Source organism: Eucalyptus grandis, chromosome 8 (assembly GCF_016545825.1).
Source record: "Eucalyptus grandis isolate ANBG69807.140 chromosome 8, ASM1654582v1, whole genome shotgun sequence".
Lineage (NCBI taxonomy): Eukaryota > Viridiplantae > Streptophyta > Magnoliopsida > Myrtales > Myrtaceae > Eucalyptus > Eucalyptus grandis.
Window position 1 is genome coordinate 44734722 of NC_052619.1, and position 23928 is coordinate 44758649.

Consider the following 23928-nt stretch of genomic DNA (forward strand, 5'->3'; position numbering starts at 1 on the left):
CGACCTGATCGATGACTTGACCCGGCACATCTTCGGGGGCAAGCTTAGGTGGATACTCTTACCAGCTCGGCTACCGGCTCGGCTCGGCCTAACCTGGTCTGTAAATACCAAAAAAGGATTTGGGCAGACTTGGACGGATTCCCTCATTAAAAGCACGTCCAACCTTGTCCATGCCTGCCTAAACCCATATATTTTCATGTGTTTCCCAAAAACTTTTACATGACAAACGGGCTTGTTCGTGACTTTTCAGTCATTAGCTTGGACCGACACGCGTAGAACATTGTGCGAAGAACTTTGGCGGTCCCTGGCCCAAGCCTACCAATTGATCATGTCTATGATTGTCCGTAGCGGCGGTTGCCGAAACCGCACAGTCTCTAGACCAAGAGGCTTAAATGGGCCTTAGTGCGGCCGTGGGCCCAAGGCCTGCAAGATTGGAGGCCTGGCCCATGTCTAGTGTCAACACTAGGACCTGACTGACATGAATGTTGACATCTTAAAAAGTGCAAAGAAGCATTCATTTTCCCAAATTTTGGACTAAACAAAATTTAGATCAAACCGGATTACAGATCCCGAATTTGGTAGATAATGATCCCGCACAAATATATCTAACCTAATCTTGTCGATAGGGTTTTCAAAAGTATAGTGACGACCGCCTTTTGAAATCGTTTAATGCGATTACATTCGGACTTCGGGATGCTTAATAACAAGAAGTATCGTTCCCATCTTTTTTGTTGTTGTTTGCTAGGTGTAATCCTGGGCTTTGGAACTTCTCTACGAGGAGTTTGGTGGGCCCGCTAGGAGCCCACCTAGAGAAAACCCCGTAAACCCACAAACCCCCTAAAAAGAATCAATTCTCTTGTATGATAAGCTACTGCAGTAGATGTTAATTTTCCCCTCTTTGCCTTTTCTTTGAACATACGATTATGCTAGAGTTTGTTGCTTTGCTAGCATGTTTCTCAAAAGTCAATAGAGACACGTTGCAAAACATTTCTCCCCACTCGCTTGTGACAAAAAGTGAAGAGTTCTAGACTGACGATCTCAAATCTTTTGAGAGATTACCATATCTCTTGAAAGATAGTGTATCGTAACTTCTCGAAAACGTGCCATGGAACAACCAACTCTTCACGAGCCATTAGTCCAGCGTAGATGACACGCCTCGCATCAAATCGGAAAACAGAGGCGAAACCTATTCGTGACACCGACCGACGCGAAAGCCATAGGATCCTCAATTCCAAAGGATCACGACAACTCGCTCACTATGCATCTCGAAGAAAATCAATAACCTCGACCGACAAGCCACCGCACGGTTGTTAACTGATTGATGACCTCCTCTATAAACAAAAGGGTCCAATGTCAAAAGGCGAGACCAAGTTGAAACAAGAGAACAAAACCGCCTCTCCGCCCCCTCCATTGAAAATGACTTTGAAAAACCCAACCACCAAACCAGGTCTAGCAAGAGAGAGAACAAAACAGACGTGGGCAAGAAAGGAGGAAAAGCGGAGGCAAAGTAGGCTTGACTTGAGGGGTAGGTACAAACTGAACCGATCTCTCTCCTACTCGCACCTTCATATTATTCTCCACCCAAAAGTGACTCCAAACACAAACTTACATGCAAATGGCGGGAGAAGTTTGGAATCTACCAACTCTTTTGGTCCACCCCCCCTTCCCTCTCTCTCTTCCAATTCACTTGAACACGTCTCGATTGTCCGACACTGAAAAATTGAAAAAAAAAGATTTTATTTGTATCACGAAATATGATTAATTCGAAATAATATTCTCTTAAAAACGATCGCTTTTATCATTTATAAAATTGAATGAACAAAAAATTTTCGTCATTCGCGAAGATATTCAAACATAAATTGTTGTTGATAAATAAAATATTTTTCTTTGGTTAATTATTTTGAGTGATCATTTATAGAAAAGTATTTTTCAAATCATTTATTTTTCATAAACACACACCATAAATGATGTTTTGTCTTTTGACTTTGATTTCTTAGTGAGTTTGGAGATTGCTTTAGTTGCTGGGATTAGGAACTTTAGAGCCTTATACGGACAAATTGGTGTTGACCCTTGAATACTTCTCTCTTGCCGTGTCAAAATAAAACTTGAGGGAATACTCTGAAATAAATTTCAGGATGAAAAGGGAAGAAAAATGGGTTGGAGATAGAGGGTATGGTCTCAAGAACATAGTAAGGACAATCTTAATATAAGTTTATGATATCACCATACAACAAGATTCATTTGGTTGATCAATCTCTTGGGGTTAAAATTATCGAGACGATTTGTGATTTTTTTTTTTCACATAAATTAATCTCAAGTTCAATATTATATCACACAAATCTCAGAAGTCGGGCTAGGAAAAGGTAGTTTTGAATGTGTTTTTAATTTTTAGAGGAATGGTGTTGGCCTGCTGTGCTGCCTAATGGAAAGGATATTCTTTTGGATTAATTACTTGATAGGTCACAAATTTGTCGTATAGATATCAATCGGTTCCAAAATTTTTCAATTTTGCTAATATAATCCTACATATTTCCGTGAAATTCCAATGTAGTTTTCCCAGTGAATTGCCACTGAAAATTATTCATATGACGTCCAATTATCATTGATTATTTTACATGACATGTTAACATGGACAACTTGTGAATCGTTATGTTAGTGATTTTTTTGTGGCAAGTGACCAGAACAACTACATTAGAATTTCGCATAAAGAAGTAAGACTATGATGACAAAATCAAAAGGTTTAGAATTGAATTGGTATTCGTACAATATATTTAAGACCGAATTGGTAATTTTCGCCCTAGTCTACATTGCACTTACAAGAGACCTAAGTTATTGCCAAAAATAACTATCATTTAACAAATTAAGCAGTTCAGTAATAGCTGGCCTTTCTTATCTTATACTTGCAAATTTTGATAACTTCTGATTATTATGGAATATTTTGTTTTATACACGAGGGCTAATTACTTTTAGATGTTAATTGTGAGAAAGCATTAATAAAAATTTTCCTTTGTCAAAATAAGATAACAGAAAAAATCTATTTCACATATGATATTAATCTCACATTTCAGTTGGGTCTTTTGTTTTGTTTTGTTTTTTTGTTTTTCCTTCTACTCACAACGCACGCCCCTTATCCTTGGAGATGAACGATCGCGATTTTACGAGAAAAAGGCAAGCATGGTGTAAATAGAATCGACAGATAAAAGTTATGGTCCCCATCCTTTGTTTTTTCGGCTAGTGAACGTCCTTGTCTTTTGGACCGACCGCATGAAAAATGAAAAGCATTATTGTAATTCTACATCTTAGTGGCCTCATTCTATCGATAGAATTTTCAAATTGATTGATTTTTTCTTTTCATCTATTAAACTATAAAAATATGTCTACTAATTGGGGGGCATCGATTTATTTTATTCTAATGCCGGAAATTAAGAAGATTATGACATAAAGGAAACTAATCACATCTTTGGAAAAATAATGAGATTTAAAATTGACCTTATGTTACCATCTAAGCTATAAAAGCAAGTCTATTTTTTGCAGCAGGCTAAATTTTATTTCATTTAATTTCTCTTGTCAACTCTTGATATGCTATAAACTATTAAGATGAATTGAGAGAGACCTAATGCTAAGCACCAACATTCAACTAGGTGGCGACCGATTACACGTGCAATGTCCAGTGTATGTGTTGAAAAGGGAAACAGTGTAGAAACAAAATTTACGATTTCAGCTGTTGATTAATGAACTTAAGGTCAAAAAAATCATAATCAAGTTTCGTGCTCGCGATCGACAGAATTCGGATGTTGAAAATGACAAATGGGCTTGGATTTTAAACTCTCAAATTCCACTGGTAATGGGTTCGAGGGTTGATTAGAGCTCTATTAAGAACCTTAAATTCTTAATTAACCAAAATAAAATGTCAAATCCTCAATTGATGGACAGTCAAAATGTAATGTTTCCGCACTAGTTCCCTAAATAACCAAACCCCTTGATTTATGTAGGCTGAGCAAAGCAATCAGGATAGGATGACAATCAATCCCCCTTCTCTTCTTTTTGTCATCATGTGCTTTGCCCTTGGATTTGGACCTCTCTTTTTTGTTTGGGCGAACTGCCCATGTGTCCATGTGGGTGGTCTAAGTAAATCCACTCCCCAAATCCAAAAACCACACCTACTCCCACTATGGTTCCAACCCTTTTTGACAAGTTCTTCTTTTACCTTTTGTCAATACATAAAACTCCTTATCATCCCCCCAAAAAATAATCACAATATAAGAAGAGAAAGTCTAAACCCACGAATTTTTGAATTCAGGATCATATTGCAATTGAAAGGGACATCATATGTTGGAAATTTTGACATCTCCCTCCTTTCACATCTTCTCCATTATTATTCCAAGATTCCCAAGCATTCTCACCCTGTTGAGCTTGCATATTCTAGAGAGAGAGAGAGAGAGAGAGAGAGAGATGGTAGATGGAGGAGTTACAACTTGTTCATGATAATTGAGGCATTGGAAGGCAAAAGTGTGCTTGTCTTAAAAAGGGGCAGCCATTTCCCCCCCAAGTCAAACTTCGCATTCTCTCATATGAGAAAATTGCATGCAACAAATTTCGGACCCACCATCGAATTTCCCTCGTTTTCTGTCCCTCTCCTGTCTTGCACGGATTAGATTAACAAAAAGGAGAAAATCGGATTCCAAAATTTGATTATTGAAGACATGAAGGCCTCTGAACTATTCTTGCCTCGACCTTTTCTTGCCAATTGCTTGACTAATGGACGTATAGCTTCCCTAGGCATAGATAGGAGTATATTTAGGTAATTTCCTGGTGATTTGTCCGGAATCTGTGGAGGTAATGTAGAGAGAAGAAGGGCCATGATTACGGTAGAAAGGGTTGAATCATTAATGTCTTTCACGAGAATTTTGTCCCGTGAGTTGACCTTCATAAACCATATAGGCGTAGGGCTTTGGCATCTAGTGACCATGAGCATCATCTGCAGTTTACCTAATTTGAGAAGTACCCCCCAAACCCGAATTGATACAATGTCGAAGTGGATTGACGAGAACATTACAATATTCACCATTTGATTTCTTCTAGGAAGGTATAATGAAATTTCGTCAGTCCATCTATTCAATGAATAAATAAAGGGGATTCCAATTTCGGGCTTATTTGTTTTCACTTAAATTAAAGTAAAAAGTACTTTTTTTCATTAAATTATATTAATACTATAAAAAATCACAAAGTAAGATAAATGTGACAAAATAAGGATAAAACCCTAAATTATTATACCTGTTATTGTCATGTATCATTGAACTCAGTAATTCAATTATAAAATTTAATGGAAATTAATAGAAAGTAAATTTGTCACATATGTAGTAGTTTGGAATTTTTATTGTCAAAAATTTAATTTTGGATCAAACTATCATAAATTAGTATGGAAATTAATAGAAAGTAAATTTGTCATATATGTATTAGTTTGGAATTTTTTATTGTCAAAAATTTAATTTTGGATCAAACTATAATAAATTAGTTTTGAATTTTTTGTAATACTAACATTTTTGATTTTGGCTTACATCTTACTTTTCATAAGGTGAGCGAAACATTTCCATTGGTTGGAAATTTATCTATTCAAATGAAGACCCCCCAAACCAGTCTAGGCAAACTGGGGAGTCAATAAACAAGAATGAATTGACATAGCGATAAGGTGCACGAGACATTCTCTTGAAAAAGGAAGTAGAAAATCTCAAATTCCATCCTTTCTATTGCCAATGCCAACTCCTCCGAATCATCTCAAGAAAATCTTGGTTGTAAATTAGGCATAGAAGACCAGTCCGATATATTACCTTATTAGGTGCAAGTAATTTCATGTTTTGGCTTAACACTGTATGTAATTTCTCATCATGGTTAGCGGGACGAGGAGATTGCGATAAGATTTAGGTATTTTTTCCTTTTTTCGGATAGCGCCGAGCACAAGGCTTAGAAAATAAGTAAGACTTTGGTCGTGGAGTGGTTAACCCGATACACAATCAAAAACACTCGGAATAATATAAAATACAAAAGGCAGAAAAGGAGAGCAAAATACATGCCCAATAAATAATAAATTCGAGGAAAGACATGAGAAATAGTTCATTATCCCTTAAATAAATAAATAAAAAACTCATTTCATGGAGAACAATAAAAAGAAAAAGAAAAAAAAAGAAACTATTGACTGCTTTCAAAATCAATCGATCTCCCTTTTGAAACGCCAAAAGAAATCACAGTCCCCCCTCTGTCTCTCTCTCTCTCTCGTTCGCAAGCTGCGATTTTTAAGCTTCTTGGAGCTCCGCTGTTGCTTTTTCTCTGCTGCTTCCTCCCCATCATTCCCTCGCCATTCTCTTGTTCCCTCCATTACTTCAACCACCGCTGCCGTTCCATCATTCCCCACCTCTCTCTCCTCGACCCCTTTTTCCCACGCCTCCACTGAACGCTGTCTCGCCAAAGCATCGCGCGGGGTTCTCCACGCCCTGTTTTGTGCTCTTTCGGCTTTCTTGAGCGCCTGGTTTCGATAAAAGTTGATGACTTTTTGACGCGGTTTTGCTTTAGCCTCGCTTCCATTGTTTCCAAGTACAGAAGACACCCTTCACGAATCTCTCTCCTCAGAGATCTTTACTGCGCTCAAATGGGTCGACATTGACTTGGGTTCGGTGGAAAGTGCTGTTCTTTTGGGGACCCGGGACGAGTTTCTTGTTCTTGTCGGCCTCTTTGGGGTGGTGAATTGTGGAGGGGTTGGTTGTTTTGGGGCTGCTTCAGATCTTGGGAGCATTTCCGTGGGGATATCTTGAGCAGAGATGGTTGCAGAACCTTGGATACTCAAGATGGGCAATCAGGTGAGTGCGAATCTCAAGCACGCTCTTCTTTTAGAAAGTTCCAAGAAAAGGAGGAACCTTAAGAAGCCGGAGGTTAAGCAGGTTATTGGGATTCTCTCTTTCGAAGTGGCTGATATAATGTCCAAAACTGTTCACCTGCACAAGTCCTTGTGTGATGGGGAGATAGTGAAGCTCCAAAATGAGATCTTGAAGTCCGAGGGGGTTAGGAGGTTGATTTCGTCGGACGAGTCTCGGATTCTAGAGCTTGTCCTGGCCGAGAAGCTCGATGACCTGAGCCGGGTGGCTGGTGTTGTTTCTAGGCTCGGTAAGAAGTGTAGTGAGCCCGCATTGCAGGGTTTCGAGCATGTGTATGGGGACATAATGAATGGAGTGATTGAGGTCAAGGATTTGGGGTTCCTAGTGAAGGACATGGACGGGATGGTGAGGAAGATGGAGCGGTATGTGAGCACGACGACAAATTTGTTCAATGAAATGGAGGTCTTGAATGAGTTGGAGCAGGCAACGAAGAAGTTCCAGAATAACCAGCATGAGGAGAGCCGGCGCGCTTTTGAGCAGAAGCTGATTTGGCAGAAGCAAGACGTGAGGCATCTTAAGGATGTCTCTCTTTGGAACCAGACTTATGATAAGGTTGTAGAGCTTTTGGCAAGGACGGTGTGCACGATATACGCGAGGCTTTGTGCTGTGTTCGGCGAGTCTGCTTTGAGAGGGGATGTTTCGGGCTTTGTTAGAGGAAATTCTTCTCCGGTGATGAACAACCGTACTTATGGTTCTGGTCAGATTGGCGATGTGCACCAGAATGTCCATGCAGTTTCTGGGCAATTGCAACGGAATCACAGCAAAATGTAGCAATAGCTTTTATTCGGGGCCAATTGAGAAACGCATGATCGAGAGAGGACGAAGTGGTTTGAAGCCTCAGTTTGGTACGAGGAGAGGTGAAGTAGAGTTATTTCACGCTGAAGATTTTAATTTTCCATGTGTGACTAGCCCTGGGAGAATTTTCATGGATTGTCTTAGCCTGAGCAGCTCGGTTTCAAGAATAGATGATGATGATGATGATACCTTGGATCATGACGAGCAAAGTAGCCAGATTTCCGGGTGCGGCAGTATTTTCAGTGGAAGCATAAAGAAAGAACAATTGACATATTCTGGCTGTGCTGGTCAATCCCATTTCTCGGTGTCTTCCATCAGCAGTCAAAGGCTATCCAAATCAGCTGTCATAGGCAATCCTCAGTTCGGTCCCAAGAGTAGATTAGCACTCTTTGCCTCTCCATCCACCGTGGGAGGTTCTGCTTTAGCCTTGCATTATGCAAATCTCATAATTGTTTTAGAGAAGCTGCTGCGATATCCTCATTTGGTCGGCGAGGAAGCTAGAGATGATTTATATCAGATGCTACCTACAAGCTTAAGAATGTCCATGAAGACTAATCTGAAATCGTATGTGAAGAACTTGGCTATATATGATGCTCCGCTTGCCCACGATTGGAAAGAGAGACTTGATGACATACTAAGGTGGCTTGCCCCGCTGGCACATAACATGATCAGGTGGCAAAGTGAACGTAACTTTGAGCAGCATCAAATTGTTACCCGAACAAATGTTCTTTTGCTTCAGACACTGTATTTTGCAGACAGGGAAAAGGCTGAGGCGGTAATATGTGAGCTACTCGTCGGGTTGAATTATATATGTCGATATGAGCTTCAACAGAATGCATTGCTGGACTGTGCTAGTAGTTTTGATTTTGAAGACTGTTTGGAATGGCAAATGCAGCGCTCTTTTTCTTACCTTAGTTGAGTACATTGCTAATGACTAAATATTTGCGCGAAGAAAAATGATACAAGTAGAGGTGTGTACACAATCTCTTTACACTGAAGATTTCTTTTGTTGAAGATTGTAGCTTTTTGTACTTTGTCAAAAGGTATGGAAAGTTTTGACTGCTCTCATTTCACAAATTCAATTCCTAATCTCTGTGCTGGAGATGTATATATTAGTCTATGTATAGCAGTGGTGCAAACGATTTGTCATTAGTTATGTACTCGTTAATGAAAATTTCACTTCAGTTTCCCGTCACTAGTGTCCTTCCAATCAATTTGTACTTCGAATCTACTGAACCATCTGCTTACTTGGCCAAACTGAGCTGTCTATTTGTGAATTGTGAGCGGCTTTTGCTGCACGAGTATTGTGTGACATTGATAACCAGATACTAGTGGCAATTGGAGGGCAACTTCATATTTTGCGCGAGTATCATGTGCTCGATAGTGCTTCCTGCAGTTTATGTAACTTTTGTTCATGAGCAGTTGTTTCCTGGTTCTACTTCACTAAGAACAGCATAAGGCACAGCATGCAAATCATTTTTTGATGGTTGGTGTGCCTGGACCGCTCTGTTTAGTAAATTATTATCTCTTTCTTTTGCTACTTGCCATGTCCATCTTGCTGAAGCTTATGCAGCTCTACAGTCAGTGTTTTGTGCTCAAGTCATGCTTATGCACTACACTTAGAGAAGCCACGACATATGTTGTAACTATTCTTATGGAGGAATGGATTTATCCCAGTGGAAAGTTTGTGGTTGACGCATATATTGTGATGTATTATGAGTATATAACTTTTCCATTTTCTTGTGTGTTCTGGATTTAATCTCTGTAGATTGTTCTCAACCCATGGCAGATAAGTTATTAGTTTGCACTTTATTGTGTTATAGAAAAACTTTATCAGTCTGCATGATTTCATTGCAATTGAAATGGATGAGAAGTATGTTGTGAGAGCTTTCCTTTGTCGTCCTGCTTCTGCTGTATGCCTTATATTCACACACCATGGAGACATGAAAAGAGCTTGGGCTTGCAAGGTACTGTTAAATTCAGTAATTGAGGACTATTGCCTCGCGAGCAGGTAATTCCTATGACTATCCTGATCATAGGATCATATGAGCAGGCAAGTCCTACAGTAACATTCTTTTCTTTTCTGCCAGAGGATGTAAGAAACTGCTGTTTGGAACTGTAGTATTGAGCAGTTTCATGAAATAGTATAACGAAACAGACAAATTTGGATTATGAAGCCTAGTAAATGCCAAATGCAATAGGTTGAGTCATTTTTATTACTTCAGCTGTTGAAATATGGGATGCTCAGTATTCTTCTACTTGATCCATGTCTGCATTCCAAGCTTGTTTTAAATACTTTTTTCCCATCACGTTTGTTGTTTGAGGCGGTTCCCATCTCAAGTGATTATTTTTGTTTGTGTGGAGTCATCTTGAACATTGTATGGACTCGTTCCATATCTCTTAAATGTTGCAAGACATGCTTAAACTGGTCTGTTGAGTGATGTGGCAAGACTCATTTTGGATAGTTGAATATGGTCAATTTTGTTTTGATCTCGAATACAGTTTCCTACATCACATGGTAAATCCAAGTTGTTACTCTTTTTAAAAATTCCCTCAATTTTCTTTCTGTAGAAAATCATTACTATTTCAACTTCTACTGGGCTGCTGGAACTTTCACATATTGAAATAGACCCGTGATCTTCAAGTCTATATGTTGTGTCTCAAATTAGTCGACTGGGATATTTTCTTTGGTCAAGTTTTTTGCTCTCTGCCTTCATATCTGACAGTTTCTGGATCAGCATGTTGACTCTTCCTTTTACTAAATATGGCCAATTTTTAATATATAAATCTTCTCCTGCAGTATTAGTGTCTATTATTCCAGTAGTTAACTGAAAAGAAGACTTCCTCTCTGTATTAATATGTGATTAGTGATTAGGCTCCAGAAGTCTTTCTGCTTCCTTTCTGGAAAGGAAAGTCATTGAAGACCCAGCTAGCTGGATTTAGCTTCTTAACTCTCCTAAATTGTGTATAGACGTTAGTCACCCACTGTTGTTCAATTGCTATTTGCTAGACTAATGGTTGCTTGATGCACTTATAGCAATAACTCATCACTTGTTAAGAGTTATTCATCTCAATCATTTTAATTTGCTGAGAAAATTATATGAGGAAAAAGAAAAAAATCCTCAATATCGCCCCATTAAAAACTCTTTAGTATAAGGGGGAAATTCTTACAATCTATTTATTTTCTGTAATTTGGGATAAGAGCTTTGTAGATAGAGGGTACGGGTAGCGAATGAAACCCTTGTTAACGGGGAGAAAGTGAACGGGTATTCTAGAGACACTTATAGAGCAAATGCTCAATACGCTCGGAAAACTTAGGGTAATAAATCTTGCAAAGTTGGTTTCCTTTTCAGGTGCATGAAATTTTGAAATTGTACTCGTTTTGACTGTCCTGAGAAAGAGGGAAATTTTCCTTGCAAATTCGTGAATCAATCTGTCCTCTCTCTCTCTCTCTCTCTACCCTTTGACTATGTGACACTGCGCTCTGACACCCATCTCAAATGAGCTTTTGTCAAAGTTCTGTGAAATTCATTTATTTGCTGACTCGTGGCAAAGTAATGGGCTTGGCTGGACATTGAAGAGCTTTGCAGAGCTGAGAGCATTAAATTTGTGACCTTTGCTCTTTTGCCCTGTCCTTTGTGGTGGTTTTTGTTTGTTTTTAAGGTGGATTTAGGACAAATTTTTCACCGGTTCGACAACGAAAACGACAGCGTCAATAAATGGGAGTTGAGCTGCTTCAGCCAACGCACTTGAAGGTGGCATCATGTGGCCTCGAACAGGAGGTAGAACAGTGCATTTAGTGTGGCAATAACTCTTATCTCCCTCTTCCACCAGCTGGTTGTATTAACTTGTAGAGAGGCTCCAATGAGGCCGACATCTGAAAACTCTGGAGAGATTGTACGTGGCTCAAATGATAAGCGTGTTCGTCTCGCTTCACGATCGGTAAATGTATTAATTTTTCGTTGCTCGAGGTCTTTGATCTATGTTGATATCCGACGTGCGTTGGGGGCAGAAAGATCGCCTCGCCTAAGTGGATGGTTCTGCCTTCAAAGATTGATAAGCGTTGGGTTGCAAATGTATGACTTGCTCGATCATTGAAGGGTTATCGTGTAAAAATTACGATAAAATATACTTGGTTGTGAAATGTCGTGCAAGTTAAAACTTATGCGCAAACGCAATAAAAGGCAGTTAGGATTCCTACTTCATCAAAACCAAAATGACAAGATCATTGTTTATGTATGTCATTTCAATTAGGTCTCTCATTTAAAGTCCAAAACATTCTTTCTACTAGGGGTGAGAATAGGTTCAAGATAGACCTTAGAATTGGACTAGTTTCGACCTTACCCAGTTGGTTTCCATATGATTTCCAGTTTCAATATTTTGGAATTGGCTATTATCAGTTTGGTTCCCAATTCAGGGTGGAGATCAAATCAAACCTGGGGAGCTAGATCAAAAAAACCTAATTCTCTGCTTTTAGTTTTACTTTGCATTTTATATTTTTGTTATTCTTGCCTCTGCCAAAGGAAGCGTTTTACTAAAATTTGTCCATTTGAATAGTAAAAATATTTCTAGCACAAAATAAAAAAAGAATAATAAAAAATGAAACAAGAAAAAAAAATTGAAATGGCTAATTCTCAGGTAAATCTTGGAAACAAACCGATAGGGCGAGTTCAAGTTCCAAAAATTAGGAATTTGTACCAATATGATAGGTTTGCAGTTTTAGGTCTAGTACCTATCCACCCTAAAACCACTCACATGTAATTTCTCATACATCGGAAATGTCCATGCAAACCTAAGAATATTTTAACCCAACCTTACTCAATCGAATAGAACTTCAAAATATATTGCAACCAATAGAAATTGAGATTTAAAATCCAATAAATGAACTTTGATATGGGGAATTTTTTTGATTGGTAGTCATTAAACATAGTTATCATTTGCAATTAGGCCTATTGGAGATATGATTGGAGATATTTATTGTGATATCAATTTTGATTGTTGACTAATGATTCGGTTAATCTGTGATTGATTTAGTAGAATAGGAAAATGTACTCTTATACTTTTTTTTTTTTTCATATTTCTCTTTTGTACTATAAATAGACTTATGTAATTCATAACAATAAATACAATCCTCCAATTCCTTTATTTTTTGTCATGGTATCAGAGTCTTCTTTTTTGGCCTAGCTTCTGCAAAAGCCTTCCGGAATTGCCTCTGGTTCTATTTTCTGATTTGTTGTTGCTATCCTAATTTTGCAAATCAAGTTAGCACCCTAGGTAGGAATTCATACATTTTTTTTTTCAATGATATCATTCCAAAAAATCACATTGATGAATACAATCATCCTTCGATGGAGGAAGCCTCCAATTCACCTCGAAATCAAGCTTCAGATCAAATTGATGTGATTGAAGATGAATCGTCTTCTATTCAACATTCTGCTGTCTCTACCCTACTTCAGTTCAAATTCTTGGCCTAATTGAGTAGCCACCAATCTACTGATTTCTAGTTCAAGGTCAATGGGTCACCAGGCCAAGTTAGTATTGGAAAAAGTATTAGAATACATAAAATAATAATAATTATTGGAAATACATTACAAAAGATTAGAAAATAAAAAGAAATGTTTGAGGCGTGCAAACACTGTCCTTAAGGATAATTTCGCCCCTCAGAGTACGTAATTCGGTGCGTAAGGTTTCTGCGGCTATCCTCCCAAAATACAACAAACCTTCCTCTATACTCCGTACTAAGGCCCTGTTTGGTTGGGCATTTGGAAAGCCCATTTGGGCTCTAAAGCTCCTTGGCCAAATGCTGTGGTGTTTGGTTCATTTTTTTGGAAGCTTTGGGGAGATGCAATTGCATCTCCAATGGGGTTGAAAGGGCTTTGGGGGAATGGAGGGGGAGAGGTCCATTGGGAAGTTGCATTTTCGGAATGCAACTTTCACTGTTCATCTTCACCGGAGAGAAGCCGACCGGAGGCCGACGATCGCCGGCCAAGGGGTCGCGCGCGCCGGTAATGCGCCGGCGACCTCCGGCCAAGGGTCCCCGGCCGTCACCGGACCTCGGGCGACGCCCGGGTCGTGCGACCCAAGCGGCCGCCCGAGGTCGTGCGACCCAGCGACCCGGCGGCCGTCGCCCGGGTCGCGCGACCTAGGCCACCGCCGCCCGAGGTCGCGCGACCTCGGCGGCCGTCGCTGGGGTCGCGCGACCCAAGCGACCCTGGGCCGTCGCCCGGTCGCGTGACCTCGGGCGGCCGTCGCCCGAGGTCGCGCGACCCAGCGACTGCAGATCCGACCATCCATTTGTCGGATCCGTGCCCCGGCCGCCGGATCCGTGATGCAGTGGCGGACTTCAAAAAAGAAAATAGATTTTTTTTTTTAAAATTTAATAAAAGTCATTTACAAATGCAAATTTTACCAAACGGTATTTTGGCAAAAGTTGTATTTTAATGCAAATTTTACCAAACGGTATTTGTATTTCGGAAAACCCCCTTCACCCAAAGGTATTTGCATTTTGGCAAATTCATTCCCCAAAAGCTGAACCAAACGGGCCCTAAATATTAGAAGGAAACAAAACAACTTTTGTGTATAACCTAGCAAAAAGAAAAGAAAAGAAAAGATGTGAGAACATATTGTATCTACTAAGATTTTGGTTTGAAGTTTAATTTATATTTAAACAAGGAAAGAGAGGGGATAAGTGTTAGGAAGTTCTACTGTTTGTCACGAAAATGCATTTCGGTCAAAAACTTGCAAAAAGTGCATTTAAATCTTAAAACTTATCAAATTGTTTCAAATGAGTTCTAAGATTGACGCCGTTAGCCTTTTCCGTTAAAAATGCTGACATGGCATTTTAAATAATTTTTATTTTCCATGTGAATTTTTTTAATTTTTTAATTATTTTAAAAATAAATTAAAAACTAAAAAAATCAAATTTATTCATTTTATCTTATTTTCACCAATTTTTTTTAAAAAAAGTTAAAATATTTATTAAAAAACATTTTAATTAAAAATAATTTTTTTAGTTAAAATATTTATAAAAAACATATTTAAAAAGTTAACATTATTTTTTAATTTATTTTTAAAAATTTTAAAAATAAAATTTTTAACTTTTCTTTTTAGTTTTTGTTGAAAACAAGATAAGAATAAATTTAATTTTTTAGTTTTTAAATCTAATTTAAAAAAACGGATAAAAATTAATTAAAAATAAACCTGGAAAATAAAAAATTATTTAAAATGCCACGTCAGCATTTTTAACGGGAAAAGGCTAACGGCGTTGATCTTAAGACTCATTTGAAACAATTTGACAAGTTTTAGGACTTAAATGCGCTTTTGCAAGTTTTAGGACTGAAATGCATTTTCGTAATAAGTTGTAGGACTTTTGGAACACTTATCCCAAAAAGAGAGTTGTTAGGAGATCATCATAAATCGATTGGTAATTCAAAAGATGACCATTATAAAATAATGAAGAGTTTATAAAATAATAAATCAAAATTTATAAAGCCGTTATGTGGCATCCTAAAATTTTATGACAACCCTTAGATATACCATGAACCATGAATATGTGATGGAAGCGTAATCAAATTATATTGTAGCCATTAGACCAATAAATTACAATGGATTAAGGTCGAGTATTTTAATGGACAATTATTTGGTTGGAAATATATCCTATGTCCATGAGTGATTAAGGATTTGTATTAAATGATAAATTGAAAGGGAAATTTTTTATTCTTGGTCATGTACTTTATAAGTTGGATTTTATTGATTTATGTTACAAAGTTTTATGGCCATATTAAAGTGTAATTAGATATTTATATAAGTGGGGATTAAATAGGAAAAATTGGAGAAGGAGTGGGCTGATTTTCTTAAGGCCAAACCAGCCCACAGCCCTACCGAATCCCCCACTGTTTCTCCCCATTTGGTCGGCCAAAAAGCTGGCCTAAATCCAGCCCAAAGAGAGAGAGAGCCCATCAGCTTGCATGGAGAACGACAAGTGGCGAGAGGGACTCTACAAGTGTCCTTCCCAAGCCAAGTGTCCTTCTTACAAAGACAAGTGTCCTTCCATGCAAAATTAACCAAAGGCAAGTAATTAAACAACCAAAAAGGAAAAGGGAGGGGGCGGATTGAGCAAGGCACCGAGAGAGAGAGAGAGAGAGAGAGAGAGAGAGAGAGAGAGCTGTCGTGTGAGAAGGAGAGAAAGAGAGAAAGAGGAAGAAGAAGACCGGCTGCCGTGCGTGCCGCCTAGTCCCGCCGTCGAGCCCGCCTTGCCCCGCCGTTCTTGTTTGCTGTGATTCTTTTTGGATTAGAGGCAAGTAGAGTCCATTGATCTACCATTTGCTTGCTGTGGTTGTGATGTTGAATGCTGGAAATGCTTGAGCTGTGATGTTGAATGCTGGAAACTCGAATGAATGGTGATAGTGTTCCAAGTGAGTTGTTGCATGTAGAAACAGTCCGACTTTTGGTGATTTCGTGAGTTGCATGCAATGTTTTAGTTGGAATCTCATTTTGAATTCTTGATGAAAGTTGTATAGGACTTCTTGAAGATTAACATACTAAAAATTGAGATGAAACGAACAAGTATTGGTTGGTGAAATGATTTTCCTTTGAAGAAACTAGATCTGGAAACTGTTATGTCAACCTTTGGTGATTTCGTGAGCTGTATGCAAAGTTCCAGTTGGAATCTCACTTCAACTTCTTGACAAAAGTTGTAGAGGAATTTTTTGAGAGTAACATATCAAAATTTGAAATGAAATGAACAAGTATAGGTCGGTGAAACCATTTTTATTTGAAGAAACTAGATCTGGAACTGTTATGTTGGTCTATTGTGATTCTGTGAATTTTGTGAAATTATCCAGTCCGAATTTGATCTCTTATTCTTGATAAGAGTTGTAAGTGACATTTTGAGGAGTAACATACTAAAATTTGAGAATAAAAGGACAAGTATTGATCAGGGAAAAACGATTTTCATTGAAAAGAATGAATCTGGACAGTGAACCGAGAGTTGGGGAGAGTTATAAAAATTATAGATTTTAATCCAGAAGTAATTAGACTTCGATTTATTCATGAGACTTTTGTCTCTAGGTCTCAGATATAACATATCAAAATATAAGAATTTTTGGAGCTCATTTAAGGACTTAATCGAAATTATTTCTGAAACTGTGCAAAAGTAGTGCTGGAATTTCCTTTTTCTGTGATGTATGGACTTATGTGATTGATATGAAACTTTCTTGACATGGTGTTCTACATGAAATATCTTCCTCTGGATCTTTTTTACATCCTGTTAAATTTTAAGAATTTATTGAGATTTTTTACTAATTTTCCAAGAATTTTTACTAAAGAGGTGCATTTTGTTTTACCAAAAAATTGGTTCTATTTTCAAAAACCAATGAATTTCTTTATGAAATGTGATATCGTGGGTGTTATGTGTACTACATATATGGTGACATTTGATATATCATATGACATCAAAAAGCTGGTTTAGACCTTTGATATTGTTGCATCAAATGCCATATTGAAAATGAGACATATATGTAATCATAAATTGTGATAATAACGAGACCGTCGGAGGTGTGAGCCAACGATGCCCCGGGAGTGTCGGGATGCCCGGAGGTTTGTGCCGGATGCCTGGTTATATTACAATACATGCCCGGAGGGTCCTCAGGAGTTTCGAGATGCCCGGTGGTATACGGTGTGTAATTCCAGGGGGATGCCTGGTGGTATGTCGGTACGTAATTCCGGAAGCCCTAGAGGTTTGTGTCGGAGGGATTCCTCGTGATGCCAGGTGGGGTGCGAGATGCCCAGAGGTTCGAATGAGTCGATGCCCTTTGGATACCTGGTTGTATTATGATACATGCTCGGTGGATGAGGGGTTGTATTATGATGCATGCCCGGAGGTTTCTCGTGACGCCAGGTTGGGTGCGAGAGATAAATGAGGGATGCAATCATTGGTCCCTAGAAGAAAAATGATGAGATCCTTTTGAAAGATAAAAATTGAAATTGAATCATGCGCATGGGTGTGTGCATATGGCATGCTGCATGATCTGCTTATGAAAGTAAATTGATGCTATTTGACATTGAGAATGCGCTCATGAAGGCTTGAATGGATCTCATGGGGATGTATACATGATTGTATGGATGATATGAATCATGCGTATGTATGTGCATATGGCATGGAATGAACCTCATGGAAATACAAGCATGATTGCATGGTGGTATATGCATGATGACACGGTGAGATATGCACGACTGCATGACGATATATGCACGACCACATGGTGATGTATGCTCGATAGCATGGATAATATGTGCTTTACTCGTGATATCTTGGTTGTCTTGCTTGTTATATTGTGTAGTTTGATGGATTTTTACTGCTAAGTGATTGTATTCACCCCATTTGGGGACTAACATTTCAGACTAAACAAGATATCTCTGCTACCACTGCCACTAGTAGATGGATCGAGTGGTTGGATATGACCGCGAGGAGGAGGATAGCAAAGGGAAGGAACTTTTGGACGCCGACACTGGTCGATGGACCTTAAGTATATGACTATTGGAAAAGATGTCGGTCATCTTTTGAAGTATAGCTGAGTATAGAAGACTATGGCATTTTGATGTACCGATGAATGATGTCCATCTGGTTTAAGTAAACAAAAGTGTTCGGTTTTTACCTAAAAATGTTTAGTTGGTGTGCATTGTTTTTTGACTATAGGAAATGGAGTTGTTGGATACGCTTTTGCCATATTTCTGCATAGGGACCTATGGAAAAAAAAATATAAACCCCAAGACTTATAGACTTATTATAACTCTTTGGTATCAGAGTGATATATTATCAGGTCAAGTGAAGGGTAAGCAAATAGTGGCGACCCTAACGGTTCGGGGGCCGTCGAGGGGTGCCACACGTTAGATGACCGTTATATAACCATTAAAAAACCGTTATATGATCGTTGAAAAAGCCGTTACAAAAATGATGGCTTTCATGACAATCATAATTTCTAATAAATATTTCAAAACTATTGAAATATACAACAGTTAGGCATGGGCCCAACATGGCTTACACGGAGAGAAAGATGGTCCGAGCCTTGGAACCCTACTTAATGGAGGTGGGCTAATTCTTACGGTTCCTTTTGTCCTTGGGGCCAACTCGAATGGCGGAACGGATTGGACAACATTGGGTCACAAACATGAATTCATTCCATTGAGCACAAATCCCTCCCCAATCCTTCAACTTGTTTTTGTACCCTACGCCATCCCAACCATGGCAGCCACCTAGAGCCCAATGACCCACTCTATATGTCATTGGTTGATTGACTAGAATTGCGACTCATCAACCTACAACTCACCGGACCAGACAACTATGGTCATTGGGCTTGAGACTTCCTATTAGCCTTCATCATGAAACATATAGATGATTTCCTCAATGGAGCCACCCACTTTCTAATTGACAGTCGACTACTGATATTGGCGTAAATGCAATCAACTAATTCACACTTGGATCGGGAATTGCCTAACTCCTGATGTCGCAGTCTAACTCCCATTAACTGAGGACTTAAAGACAATGTGGGAGAACATCTGCAAGATGTACAAGAAATTCAATCGAGCCAAGCTATTCTCACTCACTTAGGCTTTGTCGGCATTGAAGCAAGGAAACCTTTTGGTCACCGCTTACTTCAATTGACTCTTGGCTTTGTGGAACGAGCTCGAGGTGACCGAGGAATAACTTGAGGGACCTAAAGCTAATCTCTGACATTATTGAGTGATGAAGGGTAGAGAGATGGTGACTCAATTCTTACTGATTCTAAACGAAACCTACTCACCTTTTCGGTCATAAATTCTAGTGATGGAGCTGATGCCATCGCTTGGCTGGATCTATCATTTGGCCGTCCAAGAGGAGAGATTGTAGTTGGTCATAGTTGAGCACACACAAATCGAAGGTGTTGCTCTCAAAGCCCTGACAAAATCATTGCATCGAGGTTACGAAAGCCTCGAGAGTGTCGAAACTCTTATGCTGCACTGAGCTATGAATACTTGCAGGAAGAGGACACAAAGCCTAGAGGGTTTTCTTGAATGAATGGCCAAGATAAGAAATTGAGATCCAATGGCCATCATTTATCCACTCACTTGGCCAAATCTAATGGCTCATATTTGGCCATGTCAGCAACACTCTTTAAGCCATCCAATGGTTCACGAGGTGCTACGTCATCACAAACGGGAAGTGGACAAAATTTCAAAATAAAAGGTAAATTTTGTGAATATTGCAAGCACCTACATCACATTATTGATACGTGCTGGAAATTACATGGAAAACTAAATGATAAAGAAAAAGAGAGAGAGGATTTTCTACTTAGCAGGTCACGGCACAAGGGACCAAAAGGATGCATCATACAATTACCCAAGTTAGTACCATAATATTTTGAAAGCTCCAAGTCAATTAAGAATTGCCGACAAGACTAGGAGTTTTTAGGTAATTCTTTCTCAAAGAGGAATTCAATTTCAGTTGATGCATAGGTAATTGATTTGGGTGCCAATGACCATATAATTTGCAATGAACAATTATTTTCTCATTTTCACAAAGGACCCAACTTTTCTCTTAATATGTCTCCTAAATGGGAGTACTACTTATGTTAGCAAAATTGGCACCGTTCATCTTAGTTCAAATATTATCCTTAAGAATGTCCTTTATATCCCCGATTTTGAGTTTAATCTCATATATGTTTCCAAAAAGGATAATTCTTGTCATGCCATATTCAATTCTAAAAATTGCTTCTTTTAGGACCAATTGATTGGCAAACTGATGGGCTTGGTAAAGGACTATATATTTGGACTACGTTTTTGAAAGATTCTGATTTGTTCAACAAGATCATCTTTTGTAATGCTACTAATAGTGACAAAAATCTTATTTCTCCTCAATGGACCTTAGTTATAATGCTTGATTTCTTCATATAAAATGTCCAATCTATCCTTTGGTTAAGTAATCATGAGTATCATTTCATATTAGTATATCTCGAGCTATTAGTGCTTTTTCCTTGATTTCATATGGATATCTAGGGCCTCTACCATACTCTATATTGTGATGGATCCCCTTTTTCCTCATTATTGTTGATGATTTTACCTGCACAACTTGAGTTTTTCTTATGCTATTCAATAGTCAATTTTTTTCTAAACTGTCGAAATTCCTATCATTAGTAAAAAAATCAAATTGATAAATTTGTTCAACGAATTCATACAGATAATGGGCACAAGTTTCTCAATAGTGAATGCAATTATTTTCTTATCCTCATGAGGGTTACTCCATGAAAACTCCTACACTTACACTTCCCAGCAAAATGTGGGATTGTTGAGTGAAAATATTGACATCCCTTGGAAGTAACTTGAGCACTAACACGATAAGATTTTATTCTTGAAACCTTTTAGAGAGATTATGTGGTCACGATAGCCTATAATCGTATGCCAACTTGAATCCTTGAAGGTCAAACTTTTTTGGGATACTTTTGGGGAGACAACTCGAGATTGACCATCTAAGAGTTTTGGGTGTTCATGTTATGTAATGATTGTAGGCCCTCAAGATAAAATGGATTCTTATGTTATTCAATGTATTTTTATGAGATATCTCACTCTATAGAAAGGCTATCAAGTTTTGCAGATATCTTTAGGCCACTTTTTCATGAGCCGAGATGTTGTTTTCCATGAGGATGCATTCCCATTCCAAGATGACATCTTCATCCCAATCACCTGTCTTGTTATCCAACCACAAATTATTTTTATTAGAAGATGATCTATCTATTACACCCCAATGCATCTTCATTGCGCTAGAGCCACTTGTGCCAGTTACTCTCAATTCCTTGGATCAATCAATTAGATCTCCAACATTACCATTTGAGGAGAATCATTTGTCTGTTTCACCAGTGACATCTCCACCACTTCTTGTTTATGGATCTTCTTCAACAAATTTTTAATAGACAATTACTAAGCAACCTCGATGCTTTAGATGTCATGTTCACCCTCCCACTTGGACCAAGGATTACATATGTCCTACGTTGAATTCTCCAAGTATACATTATCCAATATCCTCATATGTCTCATTTAGTCGACTATCACCATAACAAGTGTTGTTTTAGTCGTATTTTCGAGAAACATGAACCATCCTCTTATATGGAGCAAGGGGTGATCCACGGTGGCAACATGCTATGGAGATTGAGTTAAATGCCCTTATGGAGAATCATATTTGGGCTTCATTTGGTTCAGCATTTCCAAGGGGCTTTGAGCTCCCAAAGCCTCTTGGAAAAATATTAAGTGTTTGGTTCAGCATTTGGAGGTCTCCTTGGCTAAATGTTTGCCTTTGAAATGCTGAAAGCCCAAAATAGGTGGGGACCTACTTTGGGCATTTAGCATTTTCGGAATGCTACTCCTCTTAATTAATGAATTTTGGCTAGTTGCCTATTTTACCCTCAAAATATTATGAAAAGTCTAATTTTACCCATTTACAAAACAAAACCCTAACTCTCTCTCTCTCTAGAATGCTTTTCTCTGTTTTGCAGCATTCTCTCAACTCCATCACGTGACGGCTGATCTCTCTTCTCCATCTCTCTCTCTCTTTGTGATTCGCTTGACAACTTTCGTCTTTGGGTGAGAAGGGTTCGTCTTCAGTGGTACTTTATGCTTTAAACTTCATCGGACAAAAAATATGCAGCAACAACTAATGTGCTATTTTTCTTAGATCCTTGCCTTCTACCCTTGCGTAGGTAGAACTTCCTTGCAACTCCTGTGAGGGAAGAATTTCGTTTGACGAAGACTTGATAAAGCTGAAGTTTGTTGCAACGAGTGAGTGAATTTGAGATTTGGATCTTCTACCCTCTTGACCCTTTCTTGCCCCTCATCAGATCTGTTCTCTATGTGGTTCTTTGAGATATCATTTTTGGGTTTTTTTGTTTTTGGGTTTCATTTGTATCTGTATATGCTCTCTCTCTTGTATGCATTGGGGTTGTGATTTTGGCTTAGGACGTTAAATTTTTTATTCTTGATGATCGATTTTTGAGGTCAGAAAGTGTAAGGAGTGAACTTTGTCAAAATGCCATGGTGGGTGTGATGGTTTGTGTTATGGGTATTTAGTAATTGCAATGGATAATGTTCGGTTTAGTCTTTTTTCTTTTGTGGGGCTTTGCATAAATCACTGTTGGTTGAAGAATTTCTCTTTATCTTTGGCTGATAGTGGAGTAGTTGCGCATAAACTCATTAATCTTTGAGGTGATTTCATTGAATTATTGTGAACATGTTAGGTTTCACATATGTTTATGCCCCTTTTGAGATGAGACAGTTCTATTAGGAAGCTGCAATAGAGGTCAAACATTTAATAATTATTGTGAATAGGTCAGGGTTCGTCTTCCCATTTTTGTGTGCTATTATGAAATTGTCAAATGTGAATTGATGGAATACACTTGTTTGTACTCATTTGCTTATATTCTTCATTCCAATTGGTTCATGGTTGATATTGTTTGTTTGTGTCTCTTTAATTTGTTCATATTATTTTACTAGTAGATGAGTTCATCAAAGGAAAATGCATTTTGGAGCTCGGAAGATATAGAAACCTTTTGTAAGTTGTGCATCGAACAAATTGAAAAAGGCAATCGTCCCACAAACAACAAAAGAGATGGATGGATAATCATAATTAGTAAGTTTGAGGAGCTAACAAGCAAAAAGTATGATAAACAATAAATGAAGAATAAGTGGTATAACCTCAAGGAAGAATGGAAAATATGGAGGTCATTACTTTACAATGAAATTGGATTAGGATGAGATTCAAGAAAGAAAACTATTCATGCTAGTGACGAATGGTGGGAGATTAAAATTCAGGTTTTCCTCACTTCTTTTTTAACTTTCGTGTTAAGCTTACATTTAATGATACAACTTATGCAAATGCTTCATCATAATAGGAAAATCCAAAGTTTAAGGCTTTTAGGATGAAATGTATATATCTTGATCTTGAAGTAAAGTTAAATATGATCAAAGATATAGTTGCTACTGGAAGAATCACATGGAATCTACATAGGGTTTATGTATTGATTATGATGTGAGGTGACACAACTTGGTATTGATGATGTTGTAGGGTCTATTGATGAAAACTTGGAGGATCATGTGGATGAAATCGTTGTTGAACGAATTGGAACTCAAACCTGTAAAAGAGCCACGTAGACTTCAAAGATGCAAGCTTGATGAAAAAATATAA

The 23928-nt window shown here is 38.3% G+C and overlaps 1 protein-coding gene across 1 annotated transcript; it reads left to right on the top strand.

Moving 5' to 3' along the window:
• The first annotated feature begins 6239 nt into the window (after positions 1 to 6239).
• LOC104414555 lies at positions 6240 to 9087 on the top strand. The gene is made up of 2 exons (XM_039301139.1): positions 6240 to 7637; positions 7768 to 9087. Exons 1-2 carry the CDS (start codon positions 6813 to 6815, stop codon positions 8638 to 8640), a joined length of 1698 nt encoding a protein of 565 aa, XP_039157073.1. The 5' UTR covers positions 6240 to 6812; the 3' UTR covers positions 8641 to 9087.
• Positions 9088 to 23928: the final 14841 nt, after the last annotated feature.

Excerpts from the sequence above, each read along its gene's own strand:
- LOC104414555 (XM_039301139.1), top strand. The coding sequence starts at position 6,813 with ATGGTTGCAGAACCTTGGATACTCAAGATGGGCAATCAGGTGAGTGCG. Across the intron at positions 7,638-7,767 it reads GTTCTGGTCAGATTGGCGAT|TTTGGTACGAGGAGAGGTGA; the intron begins GTGCACCAGAAT and ends TTGAAGCCTCAG.